This window comes from Anastrepha ludens, chromosome 3 (genome assembly GCF_028408465.1).
Source record: "Anastrepha ludens isolate Willacy chromosome 3, idAnaLude1.1, whole genome shotgun sequence".
Classification (NCBI taxonomy): domain Eukaryota; kingdom Metazoa; phylum Arthropoda; class Insecta; order Diptera; family Tephritidae; genus Anastrepha; species Anastrepha ludens.
This window is the reverse complement of record NC_071499.1, coordinates 24800214-24824705: the sequence shown is the minus strand read 5'-3', so window position 1 is coordinate 24824705 and position 24492 is coordinate 24800214. Positions and strand designations below refer to the sequence as shown.

Genomic DNA, 24492 nt, shown 5'->3' with positions numbered 1-24492 from the left:
ATTATTACTTTTTGTTTTGTACTTTTAGACCATCAAATTATTTAATTTGATTAAATTAAATTCTTTTGAGAGCTTTGAAAATTATAAATATTTGTTCGCTTTAACTTTTTGAAAACCACTTCATTTTCAAGCTTTCAAAGTGGCTTACCAACTTAAGTTGTTTTATTAAATGTTCAGATAAATTTATATGTATATATGTATCTATATAAGCATGTATGTATGTATTTCCACTTGTAAAAAATAAAAACATGCCATTCTGCTTTGAAGTTCCAGCCAAACTTTTCTCCTCTTCAATCTTCAGCATGCCGAGTTATGCTAATTAAATTCAGTAATTTCTAATTTTAAGCACATCAACACACTTATTATGCTGTTAAACAAATAACATACATATGTTATCTACATACATACATACATACATACAAACCTACTAACATACACAAAGCAACCTCATTTGTCGGCTGGTCTTATGCATTTTAGGTATTTTCGGCATTACACCACCCAAATTCTTATTTAAACACGAAACTTTCCACCAAACAGTAAATATTTTCCCCACATTCCTTAACCCCTCCCCCTTACCCTACAGCGCACAATATTATCCAAAACACAAGGCTCATCTGGTATGCGCAGCCTCTTCTTTATTGCTACATACATACATAAACATGTGTGCATGTATGTGTGTGTGTGCATACTTCACTATGCCAGCGATAATGACTTGTAACGGTAATTAAAGCTGACACACATATTTGCACACCATCACCATCACTTATCTACTCAGCGACTGTCTCCTTTAAGTCTCTTTCGCATTCTTCTTGCGCCTGCCTGCCACTCGGCCTGTCTGTCTGTCCGCCGGGATGCCTGCTGCCAAATGTTGCTTAACTAATTGTGCGTCTTGTTTAAATTGTCGTCGTAACCGCTCTTATTTGCATATCCTGCCGTAAATATATTGCAGTTAAATCGTTGAAAATTTACAGCAAAACAGCCAATGTTGTGCTTCGCAAATGAAATTATTTCATTGAAGTGGCTTACTTGGTTTTGTTTGTATCGCTTAGTTGTTTACTTTGCTTGTATTTGAATGGCAATTAAATTGAATAGCAATTGTGAGTGCTTACAAATTAGCAAAGCAAGAGGTTAAGCTCGATGTTAAGTGTCAATTAGTTTTATATTTACTTGGCAAACGCATAATTTAGCGCCCTACGAAAGGCGTGAGCTCTCAATATGCGCCCATCACCCAAATAGACTATAGCGCAGTAGGTTAGGTTAGGTTGACCTGATTGGTTGAAAGCCTTCACATAGACCTGTTGGTCGTTAGTGGTACCAGATGGAGCTTGACCTTTACGTTTCTTTGTAGTAGACTTCATGTAATAGGCCTGTGTCGTCTGTGAATCTGCCTGGCGAATAGGCATGCGTCTTTTGCCCTGCGGCTCAAACTCAGAGAGACATCCTAAGTTCTCATATTGTAGAACTGTTAGGCATTTCATTCCGCTTCTAGCTAATGCGAGGCCTCAACATAGAAGGCAATCTAAAGTTTCCCCCTCTTCCAGTTCATTGCAAAATCTATTTTATAATAATTCCCATCTGATATGCGTGTGCCGCTAGCAAATTGTGGCCTGTCAGTATACCTACGATAATTTTGCTGTACTTTCTAAACATAGCTAGTACGAATCTGGCGTATTTCTCTGCATTTTGTGTACACATGATTTTCGCGGTTTCGCAAGTGGCTAGATTGTTACATCTCCTCTCTATCCATCCTTCCATGTCCGCAACAATGCCACTATAGACCGTCTTTAGGGGTTTTATTGTAGAAATTTTCAATAGTATGTCGTTTTCTTGTTCAAATGGCATGTAAACTGCGCTCTTGGCAATCTCATCTACAATTTCGTTGCCTGCAATGCCCTTTTGTCCGGGTACCCCATAGATGTGCAACCGTCTGGCTGCGGCCAGCCTCTCTATGGCTTCTCTGCTCTCAAGAACGCTTTGAGATGAAATTTCACATGAGTTTATTACTTTTATCGCCTGAACTGCTCGATGCCTTTGCGAATGCTATTTCTGCCACCTTTTCTACAGCTTTGCTGTGTTAGAGAGCTTAAATGGCAGCGTAATTAATCTCTGCCCCTACTCTGTCCAACATTTTCGAGGTTTCATGCCTCTTTTCCGCCCCTATTTTTCTATTGTTGTTCGGAATTTCTTCACCCAATTGCATTTCGGAGTCATATAGTCCGTTTGGACCCTATAACTAATGCCTATTGAGCTATGTCCCAATGTTTTACAGGTAAATTCGCCTGTCACGCTGATACCAGGTTGGCTCGTTAGATATGGTGAAATAAAACATTTCTTTTTGAGGGTAACTTTGGATTCTATGTCATTCGTTTTGTATTTCACAAAATTTAACTTTAGCTTAGCAAAATTTAGCTTTAGCTTAGTAAAACACAAAACGAATGACCTCGCCATATCGGTCAAATTCGCTCAGAGCCGAATAACGGTCTGCTAGGTAGTACACCTCTAAAAATCTTTTCACCATGATACCTTCTAGTATAACAAACTTAAATGTGAAAATTTTAATTCGCCCAGCGAGCATTTCATTACAGAATATGTCCGCTCATAGCCTTTACAATGTTGCCAATTTTCTCAAGCACCCTGATTGATTCTTACTATGCCTTTATTGGGACTTAGCTGCTTCTTGAATATTGATTTTATCGATTGATTATTAAGCTCTTGCGCCTTTTTCTTAGTCTTTCTGTGTAGGCCCTTCTCACTTCCATTGACGATAGGGCGCATATGGAGGCCAATATCGTGACTCATTCCACTTCAATTTAGTAGCGAACTGTCCGCACTTACTAATCGAATACCCCGAATTGGTTATGCTTAAATCAAAGCTGAGGGATAAATCGTGATAAGGTATGGTTTCGGGGGATATACTAGACAGCAGTGGCGTAACTAGGGTATGGCAAGCAGGGCACGTGCCATGGGCGCCACTCTAGATGAGAGGCAAAGTGACACCTCAACTTTGTGTTTTCAATCGCGATATTGAACAGTATTAAATAAAGACACAAGAAGTCACTCTGTATTTAAAAAATTACCGGAAAATAACATTACCCATACAAATGATTTTGAAAAACTTAATAGTGAAATAGAGAGCCTGACTCAATACCATGACATCTGAAATTTGATGAGAATTCCGGGAGAGCAATAGTAAGCAACACAGCCAGGCTAGATATAATTAAGCTTGGTTGGAAATATTTTCCAAACTCTGACGGGCCATTTCTACCAACAAACAATGGTTCGATGACTCAAATCTGGTTCAAGCAAAAGTTAGGAGATGGACACAATCTTGGCTGGTGTACTCCCCGTTCAAGAAATCGGCATTTTGTCTTTGCTGCATTCTGTTTTCAAATTCTGAACTTCAGTCATCATTGGAGATCGAAAGTGGATTCACCCAGTGGAAGGCACCCGAGAGGATCATCATTCATGAAAACTCCAAAAATCATCGAGAAAATTTTGCACAGTTCAAAGAAATGAAGCTCCATTTTACTCGAAGTGAAGGTTTTGTTGATGCACGAATATCGTCACAGTTCGAGGCAGAAAAACTTAAATGGCGTGAAATTTTGGCAAGGATTCTTCATTGCATCAAGTTTCTAGCTACGCAAAACAGAGAGCTACATCGTTCTCTTGACAACTCTAATGTCGGAAATTTTCTTGGTTTGCTGAAACTAGTATCTGTATTCGACCCAGTTATGAAAGAACACCTGAGAAACGTTGAAAGTATCAGAATGAATTTCTTCACCTTATGGCATCTGCTGTTCGCCAGCGTTTACTTAAAAGCCATTCATGTGGCTAAGTATTATGGTCTCATGTTCGACCCAACTCCCGATATTGCCCATCGCGATCAAATGTCAGAAGTCGTGAGGTGCGTGCACATTGATTTTGAAAAAAACAGTACAAGTGACGGAAACCTTTCTGGGCTTTATTGAAATTACCGCGAAGAATGCTGAGTGGTGAAAAAGAAGTGACGAGAAGTGAAACAAGAAGTGATGCCCAGCAACTAAACGCATTGATCGCGTTCAAAAGAGGCTGCAATATCCCACGATGAATTTTCACGATGCTGCTGAAGATTTGAAGGTTCTTCAAAATTATTTCGAAAATGAAAGAGAACCATCGTTGATAGTTCACTCGAGGAACGGATAATTTTGTGTCAAAAATGGGATGTTGCAACTGAAAGACCCCGAATGAAGAAGAATAAAAAACATGGATGATCGACTATTTCAAGAAATGAACGGACGATTCGAACGGTTGAATGAAATCGATGAAAAATTTGGATTCCTTCTCGATGTCAAAGGACTTATTTATCAGGAAAAAGAAGACGATCGCAAAACAAAGTGCAACGAGTTAGGCAATTCGACGTGAGTGATAATGATGAAAATGAACTTTTGCGAAGAAATTCTTGACTGCAGGATGTTGCTCGCAAGCCGAAAGAACACAATTTCAAGTCCAGAAACACTCCTTGAATTCATTGTTCAGTGCGGAGCGTGAAAGCATGTTCCCGAATCTTCTCGTCGCAATTCAATTCTACTGACAGTAGCAGTTTCCATTGCTAGCTGCGAGAGATCCTCCAGCAAGTTAAAACTTATACTGTCTGATTTCAGAGCTACAATGGGGGAAGAATTTTTTCGCTGCGCTACGTTCTTCAGGTACGCCCCTGCTAGACAGTTACAGTGCTGACAATTTTAAAATGCCTTCGAACTAAGCTAATATCGCAGACTACGCTGCATACGGGTTTTCTATGAACCGCTAAAATAGCTTCGATTCAAGCACCTGCCAAATTATATCAATTGTGCGCGCCAACGAGAGTCGCTAATCCTTATTAGAGCCACCGCTTGGCTATGTAAAGTTGTAACAAACAAGCAAACATTCACAGAATCTGCCACCTCATCTTTCTAAGCCGCCTTCAAAAGATAAATAGGCACCTTGCGAAGGATCAATAATCTAAAATTCCCAGCACGCCCTGGTGTAATAAAATCTAAAAAGCATAAAATATTTCTTGCACTTTTAAAATTCAAATGCAAACAAAAAAAAACACTCACTTTCTTCACGTAAACTTTTTCCACGTGCATGGTAAAATGCATTTACCCACGCATCAGAAGAAAATGCCTGCACATTCACGCAACGAGCTGGGAGAGAAATTTACAGGCGTACGCGTTGCCAACCTGCACCAAACATGAATATACAATGAGCACTCACATGCCAAGTGCAAGCGCTGAAGACTTTCTCGTTACTTGCCACCAGCTAAGTATGTACTTAGAGGATTTCATCTTTTAGTTGAGGAAATGCAATTTCTTAGCGTAATTTTCAATGGTTTTCCGCAAATAAATTTCCTAAGCCAACGCAGGACCTTTTAGTGCCGCACCGAGAGGAGGAGTGCAGCGAGTGGAGCGAGAAAGGGAAGAATGGTAAGGCAAAGTGATAATAGCAATCAGATTTCAGTTGAATTCCCCTTTCAATGTAAAAGGCTTGTTTGCTTGTATGCGTAGTTATAAATAAAAGATTAAGAATAGATGGAACATAATGAAAAGGCCATAAATCTAGGTGGTGGTGGAAGAGCAAACGCACGACTGACAAATGGCTTAACTTTATGGCATCTTGCATTCAGCAACAAATTCATACGAAGGAAGCTCGAATGAAATTTCTTTCAAAAGTATTATTTTATTTATATGTTTTTATGTATGAGTAATTTACGACATGTAAGTTGTGTGCGCAGTGGAAGCAGAAGTGAGATCTTCGAAAGAGAAAAGCCATAGAGGGCGAGATATGGAGAATGCAAAGGTCTGGCCAGCATCAAACCGCTAATCGGCTCTCAGTGAATTTGAGCGAATCAGCTGATCTGCTAACGTAATAAGGGATATGTCAGCGATTTGCTTACAAAAGAAGTTTGAAAAAACTGGCATTGTGTTGGTGACATGCGAAAAACCAATGCAGTTACTACTTAATCAACTACGTTACCATCTGCCTAGGTGACAAGATGAAACTTTTTTATTTTATGTCAGAGCGCGCCTAGAAACTCGTTTGAGTAATTTGCAGTACTGCCAATCATCGGCTGATGGACAGCTGAGGGACGAAAGAGCGAGCTACCAGAAAGAAAGCGCCAAATATAAAGAAAACAGTTTGCTTTTATGCCAATGCCACCATCTACATACCACCCAGATCAAAAAGTTCCCGGAATATATTCAGAAAATTCAAAATGCAAGTCCCTTCCTCAAAAGTTATACTGTCGCCTTCAAAGTACACTCCATTAACTGCAACGTACCCCTGCCACCGTTTGATCCAGCGCTCGAAACATTCCTGGTACTCTATTTTCGGTATAGCGATCAGAGTCATTTTAAATTTTTCTAGTACTTCCTTTCTGCTGTTAAAACGAGTGTAGGTTTTGGACTCGATTAAACGGATAAGGGCGCAGAGAGCCATATCAGATGAATGCGATGGCTGTTGATGGAACTGTGCGACGCCGTGTTGTCGTAGTACAAAATCCACGTTCGTCATCCTCAATGGACTGCCCGTCTCTTCTGAATCGCTCATGCCACTCGTAAACGGCTGCTTTCTTTAAAGTATGCTAACATTTCTTATGTTTTCACACCATTACATCCACTTTTGACGCCAAATTTAATACAAACTCGTTGTTGCAAATTTAAATCCATTTTTAAAAAATCGAAAATATATGCAGAGGTAGATTTACTCAAACGGCGTAACTTTTAAGGATGACAAACAATGACCATAAAATTAATTTTGATGGAAATGTTAATCACAGATGTCGGAAATCGCCAAAAAAAAAACAGAACTCAAATTAGTTGACTTATAATACGTTCACATATGCATTAATCACCTATAAATCCACCAAATTAATCCACCCGTTCACATATGGCAAATTATCTGCAAAATCTACACTCAGCTGTCAATACTGCTTTGAGAGGTTTTTCTTCATAGAAATTATTTTAGTGGAATACTTCGGTGTTTTTGGTTTCTTTAATTATAATTAACGGTATGAAGAAAATAAAAGGAGAAGGAATAGCTAATTCAATTGCGCAATCGGCTGCTAATAATAAACAGTTGGAGGAAATCCGCATGTGACGTTTACTAAGGTTGCAAAAAATTATGGCAGTAATACGCATAGAAAATTATAATAAGTAAAAGGAGGACTAAACGTTTATGGACTCACGCTTTTCTCTGTAAAATGAATACCTAATTAATAATATTTAACAAACAGAATTATGCTTAAAGACCTGTTTTCTTTTCTGGCATCCATTTCATTTAGTTTTTATTTTGATGTTTCTCCACACATTCGTAGAAATAATTATCGATAACACTGGATTGTATGTCAATAAGTATCGTTATTATCTGGGATTATTTTACAATATAATCTCAGATTTTGGGCGAGAAATTTTGTATGGGAAATCGCGCTTTTTAATCACGGATTTTGAGTAAAGCGCGAAAAAGTAGATCATCTACTTATGTATATGTGAACGTCTTATTATATAGCTTCACCTGGTGGTTGTTCCCGTGACTTTTTAATCAAGATGACTTTTTGATCAAGATGCTAAGGAATTTATATACAAATAAGAGAAAAAAAATTAAGTTAGAAAAGGTTAGTGTAGTGAAATAAATTTAGTACAAGATTGATGTTTTTTATATTGTAATACTGTTCTTTCAGCTAGCAAATGTCATAAGTAAAGAATAAGTGTAAAGGTTAGAGCATGCGTTGGAGACTATGAGTAGACAACTTACGACGTCAGGAGAAGGAGATAATTGAATTATGATATTTTAGAAAACAAAAAATTTGTTTAAGCTATAAAAGACTACAAGTTACCCATGTTAATCTCTTTGTTGTTTTATAACTTTGTTCTTTTTTTTACCCACTTTTTATCGTATATTAAAAAATTGGAAAATTTTACATATCTTTATAGCTTTTTTTAATTATTTTTGTCTTTCAGTGTTTGACAATTCCATTTAAATTTTAATTTTTGAATTTTGTGCTATTTATCTTATCTATTGTGAACTGATTGCGCTTATTTTTATTGTACGTATATATGTGTGTGTGATGAGTGGTGTGGAATCTGCCAAATTCCCAATCTTTCTATAAAAAATACCCAATAAATGTTTCTTCTGATTTGGAATCACTGACTTAAGTTATAAAATGCACCTTTTGACAGAGCTCTCCTAAACAAAAGAAATTTCAAATCCAAAGGTGATAGCTTATCGAGTTTGATCACCCATGGTATCAGGATATTATGTCTATCGACATAGTTGAGCCTGGATTTACACTACTCAATTACCTTTGAAGTGGTTGAAGTGCTGTCTAAGGGCATGAGCGCAGCTTGGCTGTCGCTGCAGACACATACAGATCTGCCTCTCCATCTGTTTTTCACAACAAAGTTCATCGCTTCTTGAACTGCATACACCTCCGCTTGAAACACAGATGCATGCATTCCAAGAGCGAAATGTAGTTTTGTCCCGCTGGATTCCGCGTAGACACCAGAGCCGGGATCGTGCTCGGTCCTGGAGCCATCCCCGAAAATTCGCGAACAATGTTTGCCGGGCTCATTTGAATTTGGCCTCAGTTGAGCCTCTGGTAGCACCCCACTGTATCTCTTTTCAAGTACAACTCTTGATGGCATGGTGAAGATCGTTGGAACGAAATCCATGCCTACTCTGTTGCCCAATGCCGGACAGGGGCCAATTCCCATTGTGTTTCAGCCTGCAGATGACCTTCAAGGCCTCTCCTTTGATGAAAACATCAAGTAGTGGTAGACTAACCAAAGCATCCAACACCGGTCCCAAAGTAGTCAGGGTATAAAACTCCCTCTAGGTCAGTACTCATATTTTTACCACTTTTATTCTCAACTAATAGAAGTATTTACCTCATTTATCAGAACAAATATGTACGAACATATTTTTGGTGAAAATAGATAAACTCTTGAGGAAGTATAAATAACACATGGGCTGAAAAGTACCAGGCCTAAAACATAGATGGCATTAGTTTTATTGCACTCACCTCTTTTTCAGTTAGTACTAAGATACAGCTGTTGAAATTTCATGATATTCTACTCATTAGTTCGTGAGTTGTTGTGCTAAAAGTGACGCTACTTTCAAATGAAAGAATGGAACTTCGTGTTTTGGTTTTACACTGCATTTTGATGGGGAAAAATACCGGTCAAGCGAAGCAATGGCCTGAAAAGTGTTATGGGGACTCCGATCCATCAGAAGCAACAATAAAACGATGGTTTGCTGACTTCAAAGGTGGTCGTAGGGACACCGATGATGCACAGTGGACGTGCGGCAGTGGGCGTTCAAATGAGGCGGCAACACCAGAAAACATCAAAAAAGTCCACAAAATCGTTTTGAATCCTCTTGAATGATCGAAAAGTGAAGTTTCGTGAGTTAACTGGCATCGTAAAGATATCAAAAGAATCGGTCAGCTTTATACTGCGCTAACATTTGACTATGAGAAAGCTCTTTTCTCAGTGGGTGCCGCGTTTTCTCACTGTTTCAGTGTTGAGCAGTGTTTGGCCATGTTTAAACGTAATAAACCGGAATTTTTGCGTCGATTCGTGAGAAAAGATAAAACATGGATTCATCACTCCACTCCGGAATCAAAACGATCGTCATCTGAGTGTGCAGCAACTGGTAGACCTCGTCCAAAGCGTCCGAATGCACAACAATCGGCTGCAAAGGTAATGGCCTCGGTATTTTTGGATATGCATGGTATAATATTCATCGACTATCTTGAGAAGCGGAATGCCATCAACAGTGGATATAATATAGGGTTATTGCAGTATTTGAAGGCCGAAATTGCAAAGAAACGTTCATATATGGCAAAGAGAAAAAATATGTTTTATGAAGACGACGCACCGTGTCACAAGTCAATCAAACAATGGCAAAACTACATGAATGAAATTGCTCCCACATCCACCAGATTCCCCTATACGCCAGATTAGGCTCCCAGCGACTACTCCCAGCTGTTCGCAGATCTTGCTCGCCGGCAAGAAATTTTGCTCGAATGAAGAGGTTATCACCGAAACTAAGGCCTATTTTGAGGCAAAGATAAATCGTTCTACAAAAGTGGTATTGAAATGTTAAAGCGGCGCTGGAATGATTGCGATGTTCCTGATGAAAATTACGTGGATGGATGAAGGTAATTTTGAACAATAATAAAAGTGTTTTTCTTTATTAAGCCCGAAACTTTTCAGCCCATGTGTTATATAAGCAGGTTTTGTGTGTTTAAATTTTCTAAATCTATTTTCCTTTCATGCCTACGATCATATTACTCATCATATTATTACACATAGGCGCTCATTCCCTTTTATGTAATTTAAGTAGAAAATAATAATACGAAAAAATGCTGAAAAAAATGTTAAAAAAAATTTTGAGATATGAGAAAAAATATCAGCATTTGTGTGTTGAGGTGAAAGGAGAATAAAAAACAAGAAGAAGAAAAACACTGTCAACAGATTATCGCTAGCAAAGGCTTCTTTGTGTGTGTGTAGATTGAGGTGCTCGATATTGTCATAGGAACTGCCAAAAACTTTGACTGGAATATAAATATTGCTACGCACACACATACATACATACATCGACACATACCACACGCACACACATATATACATACGCATATGTTCTTAGCATGCCTATCATATCCATTACTTTCCCCTCTTTTCCCTCTGCCTAGGCACACAATCACGCACATTCATATGAGAGTTAACAGGTGTGCGTATGCTGGTATGTGTGCGTGTGTGTCCCTCTGTAATATCGCTGCGTTATTTAGTGACAGTAATCTTTAATCTACTTAAAAGCTTTTAGTGCTGTATCTGTTTGAAGTGTTGTTAAGCACTGCAATGAGCCGTGAATAAACGCCCTTTAAAACAGGATAACAAATACACACCTACATACATTTCGCTGTGTAAATTCGTATTGCGCTGTAAATTCGGATAGAATAGACAGCTTTTGAAATGCCTTGAATATGGAAGCGGCCTTCCAGTGCTGTCCAATTTCATTAAGTTTTAAATTGTGTTATGTATTTCATATATAAAAATTAATAAATACTTTGCATGTGGTGCGTTAGTGCAAAAAAAAACTTTTTTTCTTGCGGCTACCACATAAATTTTTTCTATGGGCAAACAAATTGGGCACCTGCTTTTTTGTTAATTTTTTTATTATTTAATAAAGTAGGTAAAAATAGTACTTATTGTTATGACAGATTGTATGAAAAAATGGAGATTTAAAAAAAAAAATATATTCGCTCATGCCGCCAACCCTGTGAAATCTCGCATTGAATGGGAAGAATGCACCTTTTCACAAATTTGTTGTAAAGCATTTAAATATTTACGGATCTCCTCTTTTAATTTGCCTTCATAAATTGCCGTGCTTTATTAAAAAAAAAAAAAAAACATGAAAAAAATGTAAACTATTTTTTAAAGACCCCCCAGAAAGCCTGGGGCGCGTTCGTGTTTTCTTGTTCGCTGTGCACGTTGTTGTTGTTTTTGCATAATGAGAATTCTTATTTATTTTGGTAAAATAAAGCACACGCTATTTTTCATGTTTTGTATATTTGCAAAGGAAATTTTAAAAGGGAAGATTAAATAAAATCGGCGTGCAAACAGTAATCAGTTTCTTTTGCGTAATCAGTCCTGAGACGAACCCTCATTCAGACAACATTTTACTTCTGCTTCTCTGTACACAACTTCTGGCAAGTATCAACCAAGTATCCTCTGTGTAGCTCCCAGGTTGGGAGTGAAGAAACAGCTAAGAATATCTGGTTGCGCACTGGGTTTGGGACTCGCCACGTAAACATTCGTCCCCAATGAAGACAACAACTTACAATCATTGGAAATATCAGTTCCAAAGTAATTATTTGATTGGTTATCTAATGCGAAATTTGGGTAAAGCTCAGAATATTACGCAGTTTATCGAAGTTAGCGAATTTTTAGGTAGTCACCCGCAATCTTGCAGAGATAAGATTGATGGTAAAATTAGCTCTGAAAGGAGTCAGAAAAAACTGCTGCTTTATCTAATATGAGACTACACAGGACTTGTTGGTTTGAGCCGGCGGTGTACATACTTCATCATGCGAGTTCTAAATAGTTTCGATGCTATACAGTGCTACGTGTTGGCACTGAAGACAAGAAATGGCCGAGCGAAGCGAAACAGACGAAGATTTGAAGGCAATGCCCAGTTAAGACTCAGAGATTCTGCGTTGGATTTCCAGGCGGACATTGTTATCGGTGACTCAGAATTTGAATATTCGTAGTGCGAAGGTGATTTGTGCTGTAGCATAGGGGGTACCAAAAGGCAGTGATGTATTTTCCCATCATATTAAGAGCCGTTAGAAGCTTGCGAAACAATCACTGAGCTGTTATATGTTACGCAATTGATTCATTTCAAGAGAACATTGGCAGAAAAGTGATCGGAATTTGCGTGTGAATATGAGCAAATAATTTGCATCATAACAATGCTTATCCTTACGTTGAACCGCCAGTTATGGAGTTAGGAGTAGTCAGGTTGGTAAAGTTTTTCCAGATTGTTAGTTTTTGAAGTGAAAACTTCTTTAGAATCGTTGGAAGTGATTTGAGAAAAAGTGAAACGAAAAAAGCGACACTCTTGGCTACGAATATTACATATACACGTAGCGACGAACTAAATAACTTTTAGGTCAGCGCCGACAGCATGGCGCGATAGCCGAGCGGCTAGCAATGTGAGCTTCCGATCCAAAATCCTTGGTTCGAATCACAAGAAAAAAGTTTTTTTATACAGTTATTTTATTTTTTTATTTTATGATATGTTTATGAGGAGATTTTTTTCATGGCAGAAATACACTCGGTGTTTTGCCATTGCCTGCTGAGGGGTGAGCGCTATTAGAAAAATAGTTTTCCTTAATTTTGGTGTTTTCACCGAGATTCGAACTGACGTTCTCTCTGTGAATTCTGAATAGTAGTCACGCACCAACCCATTCGGCTACGGCGTTTGTTTAATTTTACTGATGCAAAAATGACTAAAAATATATGAATAAAGTTTGCTTACTGTTTACACATTTTCCAAAGGTGACGGAGAACCAAAAAACAAGTCGATTTTCAAACAAATACGAGTGCATAGGTGTAATTGTGTTAGAGTTTCGGTCACGCCCCAGCAAAACCTGCGTGCATATGTGTTTGTAACATTCAAAAAAATGTAATTGTGTTAGAGTTTCGGTCACGCAGGTTTTGCTGGGGACGCTCATAATAGCAACCGCGTGTGTATTTTTATATTCGTAAATATTTTCATTTTTAAATATTTACCGCAATTATGCCGAAAAATAATGCAGAAAAGTGTCGTGAATATCGACAGAAAAAAAAATCAGTAAATAGCATCACGGAATTCATTCACGAAAATTTAATAAAGTATACACCAGAAGTATCGCGGATACTTAGAAAAGATTACAATAAAGTTCCAATGATTTTAAGTGGCGGTTTTAACGTAAATTTTGCATTGGACACAGCGGTTCCTTTAATTGACTTTCTCAATACAACATTCAATTTAAAAATGTGTAACAATCGCACTGAATCGACAACACGATCAAAAACAACCATTGACGCGGTATTTCAAAGACATGTTGACAACATCGAAACCAAAGCATTTGTATCATATTTTAGCTATCATAAGCCACTCGTATCATTTGTTGAAATTGAAAACATTGAGGATGAATAATAATAAAATGAAGAAAATAAAATATGAACTTTATAGCAATATTATAATGAACCTATAATTATCTTGCTCCTAACGCTGCTTTCGTCTTATTCTCTCTCAGTTTGTTTTACGGAAGGTTTCACTTCTATCGCGTCTAACCGTTAGACTGGTGTTTTTTTTTTTGTATTTGTTTTTTTGTTATAAATTGTAATATTTTGAAAAAATTCTTTGAAAATTTTAAAGCAATTGAATGAATAGTTTGCGAAATATCCGATAATTAATGTGGATCCTCGATGGATTGGAAAGAGATTTTTACATCTTATTGGAACACGGAAAATGGAAAAATCATAAATTATCGTTTTTAATTGAAAATTGGGGTCTTAGCTTTAAAGTGATCGCTGCGGCGCTAGAGGAGTCCATTTCATAAATTCTATCAGTGAATTTCGCTTCGCTCGCCACTGGTTCGCTGTACGTATTTAAATATAACTCGAAAATCTCATTTGAATCCCATTATGAAACTTGCAGAGATTACTGAGCATAGCCTCAACTATTATCAAATAAAATTCAGAAAGAAATTAGAGGGACGTATTTTGCAAAAGTTAGCAAGCAAAAATTTTTTTCTAATTATATACATTTTTTTTTAATTTTTGTGGGGCGTATTTTGCACAAATAAGCAAAAAAAAAGGTTTTTTCCTGTATAAAATTTTTGTGAAATTTATTTGATTTTTTGATGAGGGTTTTTTGCAAAAATAAGCCGAAAAATGTTTTTTACAAAAATTTTATACCGAACAAATTTTTTTTGACGGGCGTAATTTGCTTAATTTTACATACTACGCCGCTCAAAAAATTTTTGTTTTTGTATAAAATTTTAGAAAAAAAAAATTTTTTTGGTAAGTTTTGCAAATTTTTTTTCGTTTTTTGCAAAAACAAGTCGAAAAATGTTTCTCACACAAATTTTATGTAGAACAAATTTTTTTTGAGGGGAGTATTTTGATTATTTTTGCATATTACGCCGCTCAAACAATTTTGTTTTTTTTTGTATAAAATTTTAGAAAAAAAACTTGTTTTGCTAAAATTTGCAAATTCGCCCTCTAAAAAAAAATTTCCCTCCTTAAACCTTGTGTGAAATTTTTTTGCTAATTTTTGCAAATTACGTCCCTCACAATAGTTTTATGCCAAAAAACAAATTTTTTCAGGGCCGTATCTTGCACAAATAAGCAAAAAACAATTTTTTTCCTGTATAAAATTTTTGCGAAATTTTAATAATTTTTTGAGGAACGCTTTTTGTAAAAATAAGCCGAAAAATATTTTTTAAAAACATTTTAAACAGAAAAACAATTTTTTTTTTATTTTTGCAAAATACGCTCCTCAAAAAAATTTTTTTTTGCATACAATTTTAGAAAAAAAATTTGTTTGCTAAGTTTTGTAAATTCGCCCCAAAAAAATTTTTTTTCCTCTATAAAATTTTTGTGAACATTTTGCTTTTTGCTAATTTTTGCAAATTACGTCTCTCACAATAATTTTATACAAAAAAAATTTTTGTTTGAGGAGCGTATTTTGCAAAAATAAACAAAACAATGATTTTTTCCTGTATAAAATTGTCTTGAAAACTTTGTAAAAATGAGCCGAAAAATGTTTTTCACAAAAGTTTTTTTTAAAAACAAGTTGTTTTGAGGGGCATAATCTGGTAATTTTTTCATATTAGGCCGGTCAAATAATTTTTTTCCTTTATAAAATTTTAGAAAAAATATTTTTTGCTAAATTTTGCAAATTCGTTCCATAAACAAATTATTTTCTTCCACAAAATGTTTGTGAACATTTCTTTTTGGCTAATTTTTGCAAATTACGCCCTCACAATAATTTTAAGCAAAAAAAAATTTTTTTTTGTTTTCCACAAAAATTTTAGCAAACAAAAAATTTCGGTATAAATTTTTTCAATTTGTAAAAAAACATTTACCCAAATATATTATATTATGCAGAAAACAATGTTGAGCAGCGTATTTTGCAAAAAAAGAGGAAACAAATTTTGAATTTGGGAAATTTATTGCTATTAATTTAATTTTTAAAGGCATGCTCTGCTATAAGACTTGGAATCGGAGTGATTTGCAAAATAATTTTATGAAAAAAAATTTTTTTTGAGGAGCATATTTTGCAAATATAACCAAAAAAAAATATTTCTCACAAAAATTTTTTACAGGAAAGCAATTTTTGAGGAGCGTGGCTTGCAAAAATAATTGTTAAAACTTAGCAATAAAATTTTTTTCACAAAACTTTTATTCATTTTTTCACAAAAATTTTATACAGAAAAAACAAAATATTTGAGGGATATAACTTACAAAAAGTAGCAAGCAAAAAATGTTTTTTCGGTATAACATTTTTTATTTTTTTCAGGAGGCGTAAAATATAAGTTACTCAAAAATTGTATACAGAAAAAAAATTTTTGAGGAGCGTATTTTTAAATTAGCAAAAAAACATTTGACTTGAAAATTTTTGAATTTGAAAATTTTTTGCTTTAATTTATTTTGAAAAGGCATTTTCTGCAAATGATAAGATTTAAAATCGGAGTAATTTGCAAAATATTTTAGAATATTTCGAATGCAAGTGACGAATTTTTCAAATGGAAAATGCTAGAAACACGCCATTTATGTCATATCCAATGACTTAGTGTCACATTTTAGAGTTTTTGATTAGTAAATTAGATTTGCAAATGGCACTGATGTGCCTGAAAATTTTTCAAAAGAACGTTATACTACTTCAAAAACGCTATAATTTTCAGCATTGAATAAATATCAAAATTTTTAATTTTTTTTTTGTAATATTTTTAGTTAACCTGCTATTATACGCAAGTCTATAAAGCAAGTTTACAAATAAAGCATGTTTTGAAAGAGTATCCAAAATACTTAGATCACTGCAGGGGAAATCGCTCATGGAAAATATTATCGCGTTCCGCCGTATTCAGCAGTTGAGATCCTCTCTATTTCATACCAGTTTCAGTTTCAAGTTGCTTTAATTTTTGTAAAGTACTGCTCACTCGTAAATTTATTTTTTTTTCTTCTTTGTTCATAGTTTTCAACTGGTCGAGCAGTGAAATTTCTCTCACCATGCGCTTATCAAATCACTTACAGTTTTACTGCCCCGAAATATGTGGACACTTTTGTTGAATCTTTTAATAAACATATTTCCGGTGAGATAGTAAAAATTTTGAAACACTGCAGCAACGCGTTTACTCGCATGAATACTTGCCCAGTCAATCAAGCAGTTCATAACTCAGTTTCTTATTTACTGTTGTTTACTGTTTACTCTTAACAACTTACCGCAAATATCGACACTCAATTTTCGCTCAGTTCGTAGAACCACTCGCCTCTGGTGGGTTCACACTTTGTCACACACACACACACACACACACACACCGTTGCCCTACAGCGTGTACAGCCTTTTCTGCTCCATTACACTGCTAAGCAGCTATTCAACATTGTTTTCCCCTCCCTCCCCAGTTTGGTTGAAAGTAAACGCTCTAGTGAGGAAGTAACGCGCCAGTGAGGTAGGAAACGCAGCAGCGAGAAAGTAAACGTTTTTCCTCTCGGTTCATTAATGCGTAGCATAGTTTGGGGCGCACAAAACAATAACGCCACCGGCTTGGCAGCATCACTTAAGTCATAGCAGATGGCGCAACACAGCATCCGGCTGCCAACGACAACTTTTGACCAACAAAAATAATCAGTCATTATTAATTTTATAGTCTTCGCTCCCTTGTTGCCATTTAAGTAGCTCCTACTGTGTTTCTGGTTTTCTACTGCCGTTAGCTGCTCGCTGTTGCTGTTATTGCTTTTTGTTCCCATTCATTACTGCCGGCTATCCCGTTGGCTTTTGACTGATGCCGCTTCCGCCATGCGTCTCCTGCCCGTGGCTGTTCGGGAGCTATTTTTTAATCTGTCAGCTGGCTTGTCAACTGGAAAAGTTCGGGTACTGTGTCAGGCGCAATATATGTCTGTCTGCAGCCAGAGCTGGCATGAGGCGAGCACGATGCCGCGCGCACACACACACACACATGCACAAGTGCTTAGTAGGTATGCATGCATATTACATAGTTTGTCTGCTATTTTCGCTTCCTGCTTAGGTCCTTAGGGGACGATTCTGTTTCGCTTGTAGACGCGCGTTTCCTTTTTGCAGCCATTTTTTAAGCTTTCGTGTTTTTTTTTCCTATTTTGTCCATGTAGTAAATTGTTAGCTTCCTGCTTTCTGCTCGCTACTTCCGTTTATTTTATTTTGTTTTTATTTTTGTATTATTTTCATTTTTAATTTTTTTTTATAATTTTTTTTTTTATTTTTTTCTGATTTTTCTTTTGCGTTTATGGCCACAACTTTACAAATACTTTATTCTTAATTTTTCCCTAGCGCATATTTCGTAAGGTGAAGCACCCAAAGCTTTGCTGGGTCAGCTGAAGCGTTAAATGCGCTGGTATGTGCGGAGTGGTGTTTTAGAATCTGCTCAACAATAAATTTAAAGAGCCCACAAAAACCAGCGTAGCTGGGTGTGAAGAGCATCACTTTGTGTACGAGTAGAAAATTTCATTTTGACTCAAAAGTTGTTGGGGCGACCTCTACTCTTCTGCTGTGCAATGCTTGTTTATAGCTCCAAAGCGGTCTTTAAATTGTATTTGTCTACGAAACATGAATTTCATTACTGAGGCACTGGTTGCGGTGGTAAATGCAATAAATATTAGCAACATTTTTGTTCAGCGGCCTTCCGAAGCGCTCCACGTTGTACTTCCCTCCATTGCAAAATTGTGTTTTAGTGATCAGCCTCAGTTCATTTTGAGTGTACAACAATGTGCTCGAATTTAGTAAAATAATTTAATTTATAATCTGCAAAACTTGACTTAATTTGTCTCACTTGTTACTGGACAACAATAGCTGCCTAAAATTATGATTTAATAAAATTGAAAAAAAATTATGTGCTTACTTTGCCGTGCCATCTATTCCTCTCTTCGTGGAATACTGATATTTTACTATAGCCTTCAAATATCTATACCGCGACAATTACTATATATAAATTCAGTTTTTACTACATAAGCAACTTTCTTCCTTTGGTAAAGAATAAATGACTAAGAGTGCATTTGACTCAATCCATCGGAATGCTTTATGCAGTTCGGTGCAAAGCTGCGGTGTTCCTGGCAAAATATTATTTTATATGGTATTATCCTTGACAGCAAGCTTACAGGGAAACCCAAGGAAAGAGTGAGGAAGGCAGAAAGCAACTTGTATGGGTGCAAGGGCGCAATTGGCAAAAGGTGGGGCCTTTCGTCTGGAACTGTTTTTTGGCTATATAATAACATTGTAAAACTAATCTGGTTATATGGAGTCAACTGCATTGTCTGGTGGAACTCACTAAAGAGGACAAAATTGGTGAAGAAGCTGGAGAGACTTCAGAGGACGGCACTCATTGGAATCAGTGAGGCGCTTCGAACGACTCCTACTCTGGCGCTCAACGCAATATTAAATGTGATAGCCGCAGACATCGCAGGCAGAATTGCCGCTGCACGTAGCGCAATCAGACTGAGTGGTTCGGGCTATAGGCTCAACCTCGTTTGTGGGCACTTAAGCATCACTCGATAGGAGGTGGACTGTCTACGAACTTCAAAAGAAGGTAGACTATCTACGAACTGACTACAAATAACAGACGGTAGAGTCACGTGCTCACGCTGGCATAAGACGGTATAATATAACCGCAGCATCTTCTTTGCTGCAGATGCAAAAGAAACCTCGATAGCGTATAACACATACATACGCCCATGTGAGAGGAACCTGAGAGCATGCCACACATACCACTGGTATGACGTCACTGAGACATTAGAAGACGAGCCTATAGCATGAAGCTTACTACAAATATGGTGGACTCAGACGTGGGTGAATAGTATTGGTCCATTTAATGGACACCGTTCTGGGCCTTCCCGAAGTAATGCAAGGTAGTTCCGGGAAGGGAGTCTCCAGAGAAGAGGAGGAGGGATTGTTTTAGTGGCCACACCATTCGACGCAGTTGACGACGGTCGTTCTAAGTGCGAAGGCATTTTAAAGCCGCCTCACCCACCACAAAAAAAACAAAAAAAAAACAAAAAAAAGCATCAGTGTATACCTTCGCTTAGTCCAACCTAAATCTTCTCCACTCATATTCCATCAAACGAAGAGTGAACGAAGGACTACCCTATCATGGATAGGACCTGGTGAACTTGTTCACGGATGGATCGAAGTTGGAGGGAAAGGTTGGCGGAGGAGTTTTTTGCGAGGAGCTCCTCATCAGACTCAAATTCAAGTTACCGGTTCACGGCAGTGTGTTCCAAGCAGAGGTAGCCGCAATCAAAGAGGCAGCTGATTGGCTGCTCACATGCGTACTAACAGTCGAGAAAGTAAATATTTACTCCGACAGCCAAGCGGCAATAAGGGCGTTCGGGTCAGTGACGGTGTATTCGAAACTGGTCAGGGAATGCGTGACTTCACTTTGGACAGCGCCCGAATTCTTTGACATAAGCCTCATCAGGGCTCTCCTAGTCACAGCTACATTGCGGGAAACTGTGAGGCGGATGAGCTGGCCACACAAGGGACATGTAAGGTGATTCTCCCACGAAGGGAGAGAATTGGAATTCTGGGCACGTGTGGATCGGGGGCGCTCGGGCGAGCTTCTGAGGTTGACAAAATCTCAGCTCTCGAATCACAGGACACTATGCGCGTGGAATGCATGCTGTGAGACTTGGCATTACCTCAAGTCCTTTTGCGATGGATGTATGGAGGATGAGATGGAATCATCTCAGCACCTTCTCCTTTGCTGCCCTTCTCTGGCGGGATTAAGATCCAAGCAGCTTGGCTCTTACTTTTTTGCTACGCCTGCTGATAAAGAATCATTACATTAGAAATCTGATGAATTTCATAGGCTGCACAAAGCAATTGACGCAAACGCAGCACAGTCATTGTTCATAATCCACACACTCTAAACCCATCCTTCTAACCATCCAATCACCACCTCTCTCCGCCCTCTCCCTTCATCCCATCGGTTTTCTCTTCTTTAAAAAAAAATATTTCATTTTCTTATATATAAAAATGAATGTTTGTCTGTATGTCATCGATGAACTAAAAAACTACTAGACCGATTATTGTAAAAATTGGTACATATATGTACTTTTCCACAGAGAAGGTTTGTAGAGCATGCTCATTGATGCGACTCACCACAAAGTGGTGCTGCAGAGTAGCAACTTCTGCCCCGTTCAAGCGATTGTCATGAAAATCAGTATGACCAAGTATTTTTACACAGAGGAAACGAATATGACATCGGCTGGAAATTTTGCAAAACAATTATTGGATATTGGAAATGGGCGAATGGAAATTGATACACAATGTATCACCCTGCCAGTAAACTTCTGTAAGAGCACAGAAAGCATCAACGAATTGGTGCACAAAATTTTTGCAAACATTGCACAAAACTACAAAAACCCTCAGTGGCTCAGTACGCGTGCTAGATTAGCAGCCAAAAACATCTTGAATTCGCTTGATTTGCCAGGCATGCCGCCGCACGTCCTTACATTGAAAATTGGCGTACCCATATTTCTTCTTCGAAACATAAATCCACCACGACTATGCAACGGAACCAGACCCTCAGTCAAGAAAATGATGAACAATGTTAACGAGGCAACAATTTTGACTGGAAAATTCAAAGGTGAAAACGTACTGTTGCCATGTATCCCAATGATCCCGACAGATATGCCATTCGAATTCAAAGGTTTACAGTTGCCGGCGCGACTCGCTTTCGCAAAGACAATTAACAAAGCACAAGGACAATCGTTACAAGTGTGTGGATTAAATTTTGGAGAATCCATGCTTCTCACATGGACAGCTCTGTGTGGCTTGCTCACGTGTCGGAGAACCTTCTGATTTATTCGTCTACGCACCAGCTAGAAAAACAAGAAATATTGCGTATCCCACAGCACTTCGATAAACATCGAATTGAAACTAAACTTTGTTATGTCACAATTTTTTCGAAAAAAACAAAATCTATAAAATGGTTTAGAATGAATTGAATATTTGTGTACTGATTTTTCTTTAAAGTTATTTTCCTTAAATTTATTTTTGTTGTTGGCGTAGCAACGCGCGCCGGGTACAGCTAGTTTTCCAATAAAAATTCTATAAATCGCGGTTTGAAACTTTTCCTAAATTAAAAAAAAAAAGTTCATTAAATTTTCCTCGAAATTTCAAATATCTTAATCCGAATTTTTAGAAAAATCTCGCGGGCACAGGGATATGGCCCATTCAGTTCAGTACAGAATTTTAAACTTTTTAATAAAAATCTAAAAATAAATGAAAAAAGAAAAGGCAAGTTTGAAGTTGCGTTGTTTTTTGACACATTTTTTTTTGGTTGACTGACGGATTAGTGTTTTCTTCTACATAAAAAAAAATTTGGAGTTTTTGATATTTTTTTTTTTTGCAAAAGCTTGAAATTTGGAGTTATATGGCTTTTACAGAGAATACATAGTATAAACTTTTCAAAAGGTCGAATTATAGATTTAAAAACTGTTTGTTTTTCAAATTTGCAAAAAGTTTGAGACTTCGATTATATGGTTTTTATAGGAGAAAAAAATGTAATTTCATAAAAGAGTTATTAAAATTATTATAGAAAAATGATTAAGGAAAGTATAAATAAATTGTCAACTCTTGTATATACATTTTTTTAAAAGGTGGGATTATAAATTTTTATTTTTTTTTTTTGAAATTTGCAAAAATTTTGGACTGGAATTTATATGATTTTTATAGGAGGAAGAAATTTGTTCGCATAAGAAAGTTGTTAAAATTATTGAAGAAATTAATAAATTCTCAAATCTTGCCAGCAAGCCTCTCTGTGAATATTTATAAAAAATTAACAAAAAGTACACATTGCAAATGTTGCGAAAAATGAAACTGTCCGTTTTTTAGTGACACCCACTGTAAGCTAAAAATATTGACGTGAATATAAAATCACATTAACTACATACATAAAAATATTCATTATTACATTCGTGCGCATGCATTAATATTTTATCTACGTGCAAATATTACACCTACTTTACGAAAAATGTTAGTTTACTTTTTAAGATTTTTTTTTTTGTAATTTTTTTTAAAAAGCGTTCGGTGCTCTTCTACATACCATAAGCAGGTGCCGAAGCATATTTCAGGGTGGCAGCCGGCGCAGCAGCGACATAGCTATGCGAGAGCGCAGCGGGAGCGGCGTAATGTCCAATAGCAGGGGCAGCAGCGGCGTATTGCAGGACTGGAGCAGGGGCGTGTGCAGCCTGGTAACTGTAAGACGGCGCTTGGTAGCTGTAAGCGGGAGCTTGGTAGGCCGCTGGCGCAGCGTAGGCGATGCCATGCGAGAGGGCGGGTGCAGCATAGCTATGGCTGAGAGCAGCCGGCGCGGTGTAGGCATGCGCGGCATAACTGGCTGCCGGTGCGGCGTACGCATGCGCGGCGTAAGCGGCTGGTGCAGCATAAGCAATGTGGGCAGCGGGTGCAGCGGCGGCAATTACGTGACCTTATTGTTTCAGATTTTCATTTTTTTTCAGAAGTTTAGTGGTGTGAGAAGCAAGTAAAGTGCAAGAGTGCAGAAGAAGCGTACAAAAAAGTGCAAAGAAAGGTGAAGTGGTGTGTGCAAGAGGGGTGTGAGGGAAAAATGTGCAGAGGTGTAAAATAAAATATTTGGTTAGTTCATGGATACAACAATAATAACGGTTCTCTCTGTAATTTTCTGCGCGATTCTTTCTTTTTTTTTTGGTTTCTTTAGTTTTTCAACTCAAATTCCGCTTTTTCCACTTACCGCCAATGGCTGGTGCCACGCCTGCATCGTTGCTAATACTGGAACGCTGGACGTGCGATTGCGAATGCGCGGTCTGTACGGCACTGGAGTAGTCCGATTGCGACGATTGGCCATAGTGGCCCTTCACGGTGTGCTCTTGTGTGCTACCCACCGAAGCGTGGTCCACGCTGGGTGCGGAAATGGAGTAGGCTGCGGGGCCGCCGGGTCTGGCATGCGCGCAAGCAATCACTGCGGCAATAACGAAAAGAACCTGAAATGAGTAAGCGAAGAGAAATGAGCAAATTGCAAAAAGCAATTAAATAAAGTAACAAAAAGAACAAAAATTTATCAACAACTCATAGTTCAAGGCGCGTAGAGGGAAAATGGGTTGCAAACAGTCAAGTAATATGCAGATTTGGTGTAATTAATCGCTGCATGAGCACAGGTTTACCACTACGCAGGCAGTTACCGCTCGCCCGGAAGGCAGGTGGTTGGCGCGTAGCTCGAAAATTGCGCGCAGAACGCCACCCTTTGCCGCGGCGTGTAACTTTTTGACGGTGTCGAAATGAACAAACTTTTTGCTCCTGCGCTACTTCAACAATACAACCATCATTTCGGCTGCGAAGTTCCATGGAATCCCATCCATGTGTAATTTTTAAAGTTTTAATTAAAATTGCCGAAAAATCGGTAAACTGATATCGTTCTGATACCAACGGGTGTGCATATGGGCGCAAAAATTTGTGTGTGTGTATGTGCGTGTAGCGGAGTTGCAGTAGTAATCAGTTGTTGCCGAAAGTAATACAAAACCTTGTGCAAATTCCAATGTGGTTTATGGGTTTTGTTTGAAAGCATTTCCCATGTATGCACAGGGGGATTCAGCTAGCGCTTAGTATTTAGGCTAACATTTTTTTTATTTTTCTTTGTTTGCAACCAAAATACCATTTGTGCTGTGTTAGAAAGTTGGTTGGTGTTAGACATTA

At 37.6% G+C, this 24492-nt stretch overlaps 1 protein-coding gene across 1 annotated transcript in view; it reads right to left on the bottom strand.

Moving 5' to 3' along the window:
• The window catches only part of LOC128857189 (pupal cuticle protein G1A), a 44810-nt gene that overhangs the window by 4352 nt on the left and 15966 nt on the right, over positions 1-24492 (bottom strand). The window contains exons 2-3 of the mRNA XM_054092827.1: positions 23534-23783; positions 22868-23251 (exon numbers count right to left, since the gene is read on the bottom strand). Coding sequence (XP_053948802.1) covers positions 22868-23251; positions 23534-23783 — 634 coding nt within the window. The remainder of the gene's footprint in view (positions 1-22867; positions 23252-23533; positions 23784-24492) is intronic.